This window comes from Ascaphus truei, chromosome 1 (assembly GCF_040206685.1).
Source record: "Ascaphus truei isolate aAscTru1 chromosome 1, aAscTru1.hap1, whole genome shotgun sequence".
NCBI lineage: Eukaryota > Metazoa > Chordata > Amphibia > Anura > Ascaphidae > Ascaphus > Ascaphus truei.
In genome coordinates, this window is record NC_134483.1 from 1,279,781 (window position 1) to 1,287,765 (window position 7,985).

Here is a 7,985-nt window from a genome sequence, read left to right on the forward strand (position 1 = left end):
ATACTTGAAAACGAGAGGTAACTCTCACTGTATTACTTTCTGGTAAAATAATTTATAAATAAATAAATAATATACTGTACACACTTACATATTTCATTTCAGATGTGTTTAGTTGCACCTAAAGAAAATAAATATATTGTTCTGATTGCACAAAATAAATGTAAATATTATCAATGATTACATTCCCCCTATATAAGGAGACTGCAGAAGTAGCCCTTTATACACTATACACAGGTATATATACCCATATACCTTACTACCTATTTTGCTGCTAGATTAATACATTTCCTAATACAACTCATAATGCTGGTATTCCATATATTCACACATTCATTCTTATACACACACTGTCACACACAATGTCACACACATATATACACACATATACACAGATATACACACGCACACACACACACACACACACACACGCTCACATACACACACACACACAACTGTACTTACACCCAGAGACACAGGGAGACGTCACTGCTCTCAGAAAGGTTTATTATTACTGTATGATTACAGCAGAATTAGCAGATAAGGGGGGGGGGCAGTGGGAGAATAAGAGGGGTTCAGGGGCTTCCCAATCTTCAGCCTGAGCTCATCACCAGCAGCTCCTCTTTAGTGGTCACTTAGTGTCCCCTCTTCCCTGCCCGGTCCTGCGGCAGTACAGGTCCCACACGTGGTGTTTCCAAGTCTCAGATCTCAGGGTCTCTCACACAGGAGAAACAGGACAGGGGTGCGGGGGGAGAGCACAGGCTTCTTAAGATGGGTTTATCATCACAGCTTGCAGGGAAGGGGGAAAAGCTTCTGATTATACAGGAGGTATAGGGTATAAAGCAGGAATCATTAAGGACAGGCTGGCGGTGTGCTCGGTGCTTTCCCTGCCAGTCCCTGGGAGCAGAGTGTGCAGGGATCAGGCAGGACAGGCTGGCGGTGTGCTCGGTGCTTTCCCTGCCAGTCCCTGGGAGCAGCGTGCAGGGATCAGGCAGGACAGGCTGGCGGTGTGCTCGGTGCTTTCCTTGCCAGTCCCTGGGAGCAGAGTGTGCAGGGATCAGGCAGGACAGGCTGGCGGTGTTCTCGGTGCTTTCCCTGCCAGTCCCTGGGAGCAGAGTGTGCAGAGATCAGGCAGGACAGGCTGGCGGTGTGCTCTGTGCTTTCCCTGGGAGCAGAGTGTGCAGGGATCAGGCAGGGCAGGCTGGCGGTGTGCTCGGTGCTTTCCTTGCCATTCCCTGGGAGCAGAGAGAGGAGTGTGCAGGGATCTTGAGGCTCTGTGTTGGCTGATCATGCACTGGGACATCTCTTTATTATGACGTGAAGGGCTTCAGAGATTTCAACTTGTCATCCCATTGAATAGTAGCGTAGTTTGGTACGTTATCTCCAGCCACGGCAGCCATCATCTTTCCTTGGTAATGTTCCTTGTCATACAGGATCCAGGCTCCTGATTCCACTTTGTGAGATGAGATCTTGTTATCCATGCCTGACGTTGATATTATGGGCTGTGTGTCCAGCAGGGTGGTCACAGCACCCTTATAGTCCTTGTCCACATACAGATTGATCTTGGGGGTAGACAGGCCACCTCTAATGACCTTCACAGAGGCGATTTTGTTATGGAATTCAGGGATAACGGCATGTTTTCCTTCCTCGTACATCTCAAAGTCACCTCCATAGTTTATCTCTGTGAAGACTATCCAGGGGTCCCCAGTGACTCGCAGGGATGAGGCTCTCTTCATAAAACTGTGCACTGTCAGGTCTGGGGTACTCTCACGTACAGAGATGGCGCCGTTGATACCCTTAAAGTTTGGATCGTCAAACAGCTCAATCCTGTTCATCTTTGCGTGTTCCTTGTGGTTGATGTCTCACAGAGTAACAATGTCTCTGAGGCTCAAGGAGAGATAATGTTCTCCCCAAGCAGAGGAGCCAGGATTATATACTCATGTACCTGTGTATGTCACTATGTGGGGGGGAGGGTGGGGGATTTCAAGGAATTAGAAAAAGGAGGTATTAAGATGTCCAAAGAGATGTGGGTTTTAATGTTTTGACCTTTCACCTTTTATTCCTTGCATTGAAAACCAGATAATAACATTTCAGAACACGGACATAATCAGAGAACAGGTTACTTGTTACTTTGTTTCTTTCCAGAGATAGCGAGTGACATCGTCAATAACAAAATATATGATCTGTAAACCAAACACGGAGGGAAAGAATGTAACCATTTTATCCATTACTAATAATGCAACACATTCCAGCAGTGAGCTCGGCTGTTTTAACCCTTCATTCTACCCATGTACAATAAAAGTGCTCAATGAAGATTTCAAGCATAAATAATAAAGATGCTATTGTGACGGTGGGATGTATTGTGACAGTGGGATGTATTGTGATGGTGGGATGTATTGTGACGGTGGGATGTATTGTGACGGTGGGATGCTATTGTGAAGGTGGGATGTAGTGTGACAGTGGGATGTATTGTGACGGTGGGATGCTATTGTGACGGTGGGATGTATTGTGACAGTGGGATGTATTGTGACGGTGGGATGCTATTGTGATGGTGGGATGAATTGTGACGGTGTGATGTATTGTGACGGTGGGATGCTATTGTGATGGTGGGATGTATTGTGACGGTGGGATGTATTGTGACGGTGGGATGCTATTGTGACGGTGGGATGCTATTGTGACGGTGGGATGCTATTGTGATGGTGGGATGTATTGTGACGGTGGGATGTATTGTGACGGTGGGATGCTATTGTGACGGTGGGATGTACTGTGATGGTGGGATGTATTGTGACGGTGTGATGTATTGTGACGGTGGGATGTATTGTGACGGTGGGATGTATTGTGACGGTGGGATGCTATTGTGACGGTGGGATGTATTGTGATGGTGGGATGTATTGTGACGGTGTGATGTATTGTGACGGTGGGATGTATTGTGACGGTGGGATGTATTGTGACGGTGGGATATATTGTGACGGTGGGATGTATTGTGACGGTGGGATGTATTGTGACGGTGGGATGCTATTGTGACGGTGGGATGTATTGTGACGGTGGGATGCTATTGTGACGGTGGGATGTATTGTGACGGTATGATGCTATTGTGATGGTGGGATGTATTGTGACGGTGTGATGTATTGTGACGGTGGGATGTATTGTGACGGTGGGATGCTATTGTGATGGGGGAATGTATTGTGACGGTGGGATGTACTGTGACGGTGGGATGTATTGTGATGGTGGGATGCTATTGTGACGGTGGGATGTATTGTGACGGTGGGATGTATTGTGACGGTGGGATGCTATTGTGACGGTGGGATGTATTGTGACGGTGGGATGTATTGTGACGGTGGGATGTATTGTGATGGTGGGATGTATTGTGACGGTGGGATGTATTGTGACGGTGGGATGTATTGTGACGGTGGGATGCTATTGTGATGGTGGGATGTATTGTGACGGTGGGATGTATTGTGATGGTGGGATGCTATTGTGACGGTGGGATGTACTGTGATGGTGGGATGTATTGTGATGGTGGGATGTATTGTGACGGTGGGATGTATTGTGATGGTGGGATGTATTGTGATGGTGGGATGCATTGTGACGGTGGGATGTATTGTGACGGTGGGATGTATTGTGACGGTGGGATGTATTGTGACGGTGGGATGTATTGTGATGGTGGGATGCTATTGTGACGGTGGGATGTACTGTGATGGTGGGATGTATTGTGACGGTGGGATGTATTGTGACGGTGGGATGTATTGTGATGGTGGGATGCATTGTGACGGTGGGATGTATTGTGACGGTGGGATGTATTGTGACGGTGGGATGTACTGTGACGGTGTGATGTATTGTGATGGTGGGATGCTATTGTGACGGTGGGATGTATTGTGACGGTGGGATGTATTGTGACGGTGGGATGTATTGTGACGGTGGGATGTATTGTGACGGTGGGATGCTATTGTGACGGTGGGATGTATTGTGACGGTGGGATGTATTGTGACGGTGGGATGTATTGTGATGGTGGGATGCTATTTTGATGGTGGGATGTATTGTGACGGTGGGATGTATTGTGACGGTGGGATGTATTGTGACGGTGGGATGTATTGTGACGGTGGGATGCTATTGTGACGGTGGGATGTATTGTGACGGTGGGATGTATTGTGACGGTGGGATGCTATTGTGACGGTGGGATGTATTGTGACGGTGGGATGCTATTGTGACGGTGGGATGTATTGTGACGGTATGATGCTATTGTGATGGTGGGATGTATTGTGACGGTGGGATGTATTGTGACGGTGGGATGCTATTGTGATGGGGGAATGTATTGTGACGGTGGTATGTATTGTGATGGTGGGATGTATTGTGACGGTATGATGCTATTGTGACGGTGGGATGCTATTGTGACGGTGGGATGTATTGTGACGGTGGGATGCTATTGTGACGGTGTGATGTATTGTGACGGTGGGATGTATTGTGACGGTGGGATGCTATTGTGACGGTGGGATGTATTGTGACGGTGGGATGTATTGTGACGGTGGGATGTATTGTGACGGTGGGATGTATTGTGACGGTGGGATGCTATTGTGACGCTGGGATGTATTGTGACGGTGGGATGTATTGTGACGGTGGGATGCTATTGTGACGCTGGGATGTATTGTGACGGTGGGATGTATTGTGACGGTGAGATGCTATTGTGACGGTGGGATGTATTGTGACGGTGGGATGTATTGTGACGGTGGGATGCTATTTTGATGGTGGGATGTATTGTGACGGTGGGATGCTATTGTGACGGTGGGATGTATTGTGACGGTGGGATGCTATTGTGACGGTGGGATGTATTGTGACGGTGGGATGTAGCCAGCCTCCATTAATAAAGGCAAGGTCCGGCGGGCTGCCCCTGGAACTGGATGCCAAGGGCTGAAGTGTCAGCTCGAGATTAAATCTGCAAATGAATGAATGTGATGGGCACGGGTAACCAGGCTTCTTAAAACAGGGTACGCCCTCCGGATGCCCGTGGGTCCCTGGCAGCTGCCCAGCACTATGAGCCAGCGCCGGGTATCATTACATGTGACAGAGAGAGGGAGGGAGACAGGGAGGGAGACAGGGAGGGAGACAGGGAGGGAGACAGGCAGCTGCCCAGCACTATGAGCCAGAGCCGGGTATCATTACATGTGACAGAGACAGGGAGGGAGACAGGGAGGGAGACAGGGAGAGAGAGGGAGACAGGGAGGGAGACAGGGAGGGAGACAGGGAGGGAGACAGGGAGGGAGACAGGGAGGGAGACAGGGAGAGAGACAGGAAGGGAGACATGGAGAGAGACAGGCAGCTGCCCAGCACTATGAGCCAGCGCCGGGTATCATTACATATTACATGTGACAGAGAGAGGGAGGGAGGGAGGGAGACAAGGAGGGAGACAGGGAGGGAGACAGGGAGGGAGGGAGACAGGGAGGGAGACAGGCAGCTGCCCAGCACTATGAGCCAGCGCCGGGTATCATTACATGTGACAGAGAGAGGGAGGGAGACAGGGAGGGAGACAGGGAGGGAGACAGGGAGGGAGACAGGGAGGGAGACAGGCAGCTGCCCAGCACTATGAGCCAGCGCCGGGTATCATTACATGTGACAGAGAGAGGGAGGGAGACAGGGAGGGAGACAGTGAGAGAGAGAGGGAGGGAGACAGGGAGGGAGACAGGGAGACAGGGAGGGAGACAGGTTAGGGAGACAGGGAGGGAGACAGGGAGGGAGACAGGGAGGGAGACAGGGAGGGAGACAGGCAGCTGCCCAGCACTATGAGCCAGCGCCGGGTATCATTACATGTGACAGAGAGAGGGAGGGAGACAGGGAGGGAGACAGGCAGCTGCCCAGCACTATGAGCCAGCGCCGGGTATCATTACATGTGACAGACAGAGGGAGGGAGGGAGGGAGAGAGACAGGGAGGGAGACAGGGAGGGAGACAGGCAGCTGCCCAGCACTATGAGCCAGCGCCGGGTATCATTACATGTGACAGAGAGAGGGAGGGAGACAGGGAGGGAGACAGTGAGAGAGAGAGGGAGGGAGACAGGGAGGGAGACAGGGAGAGAGGGAGGGAGACAGGGAGTGAGACAGGGAGGGAGACAGGGAGGGAGACAGGCAGCTGCCCAGCACTATGAGCCAGCGCCGGGTATCATTACATGTGACAGAGAGAGGGAGGGAGACAGGGAGGGAGACAGGCAGCTGCCCAGCACTATGTGCCAGCGCCGGGTATCATTACATGTGACAGAGATAGGGAGGGAGGGAGGGAGGGAGGGAGACAGGGAGGGAGACAGGGAGGGAGACAGGCAGCTGCCCAGCACTATGAGCCAGCGCCTGGTATCATTACATGTGACAGAGAGAGGGAGGGAGACAGGGAGAGGGAGGAAGTCAGAGAGAGGGAGACAGGGAGGGAGACAGGGAGGGAGACAGGGAGGGAGACAGGGAGAGGGAGGAAGTCAGAGAGAGGGAGACAGGGAGGGAGACAGGGAGGGAGACAGGGAGGGAGACAGGCAGCTGCCCAGCACTATGAGCCAGCGCCGGGTATCATTACATGTGACAGAGAGAGGGAGGGAGACAGGGAGAGAGACAGGGAGAGGGAGGGAGACAGGGAGGGAGGCCGGGAGGGAGACAGGGAGGGAGACAGGTAGCTGCCCAGCACTATGAGCCAGCGCCGGGTATCATTACATGTGACAGAGAGAGGGAGGGAGACAGGGAGAGGGAGGAAGTCAGAGAGAGGGAGACAGGGAGGGAGACAGGGAGGGAGACAGGGAGGGAGACAGGGAGAGGGAGGAAGTCAGAGAGAGGGAGACAGGGAGGGAGACAGGGAGGGAGACAGGGAGGGAGACAGGCAGCTGCCCAGCACTATGAGCCAGCGCCGGGTATCATTACATGTGACAGAGAGAGGGAGGGAGACAGGGAGGTAGACAGGGAGGGAGACAGGGAGGGAGACAGGGAGAGAGGGAGGGAGACAGGGAGAGGGAGGAAGTCAGAGAGAGGGAGACAGGGAGGGAGACAGGGAGGGAGACAGGGAGGGAGACAGGCAGCTGCCCAGCACTATGAGCCAGCGCCGGGTATCATTACATGTGACAGAGATAGGGAGGGAGACAGGGAGGGAGACAGGGAGGGAGACAGGGAGGGAGACAGGGAGGGAGACAGGGAGGGAGCCAGCGCCGGGTATCATGTGAAGTTAAAGTGACCCCTGATTTCCCACTTTCCATGTTCCCTTTACCCCAGACCCATGGAACTTGCTGCGTGTGTGTTTTAGGCGGGATATTTGGGTAAGAATTCCATTCTTTGGTTTGCAGGTTTTTGGGGACCGGAGCTGCCGGTATTTCCTTAATTCTACCGGCGAGCAGGCATGATTTGCCGGTACGCGAGTAGAATTACACCGGGGCTGCCCCGTGTCCCCCAGACTCCTGGTTTTCGTACCCTGATATCCCAGTCTTATATCCAGCACTGTCATGAGTATCCCCAATGTCCCCCATGTTAAAAGGTGTTTCATATGTTTGATACATTTATTATAAGGCTCTATGCAGTCTGAACGGGCATCCAGTTAAGGTGCCAGCAAGTCTGCATAGAGTCCATAGTTCAAAGGGGAGAGGATGTCCAGAGGTGTGAAAACATTTGGCGGGAGAATGGCCAGGTCCAGTGTGACAGTGAACGGGTTAACCGGGCTCACTAATAAAGGTTAGGCCCACCTGGTTACACTTGAACCGTGTTTGAGGTCCTAGAGTGTCAGCTCTTGGACCCAGATGTCAGAAATGCATTACTGTGACTGTGTGCAAATTATGCGACATTAAAGATTTATTTGTGTTTTGCTTTTCCTGGGGTGCTGGTGTCGCTAGGCCAGCGTTTCCCAAATGGTGGGTCGCGACCCGGCACCGGGCCACGGAAGCAAAATTGCCGGGTCGCAGCGAGGCTGGCTGCGTGGTGTCCTCCCCCCCTCCCCCCGCTCCCCGTGGCTGCCTGCCCAGGGGGATAGTAGGTGGCAG

General features: G+C 52.1%; 1 protein-coding gene across 1 annotated transcript in view; it reads right to left on the reverse strand.

Annotated features, from left to right (window-relative positions):
* Nucleotides 1-487: 487 nt before the first annotated feature.
* Nucleotides 488-7,985, reverse strand: part of LOC142467390 (epidermal differentiation-specific protein-like) — an 8,972-nt gene continuing 1,474 nt past the window's right edge. The window contains exon 2 of the mRNA XM_075573058.1: nucleotides 488-2,180. Within this exon, the coding sequence (XP_075429173.1) occupies nucleotides 1,308-1,832 (525 nt within the window). The 5' untranslated portion in view covers nucleotides 1,833-2,180 and the 3' untranslated portion in view covers nucleotides 488-1,307. The remainder of the gene's footprint in view (nucleotides 2,181-7,985) is intronic.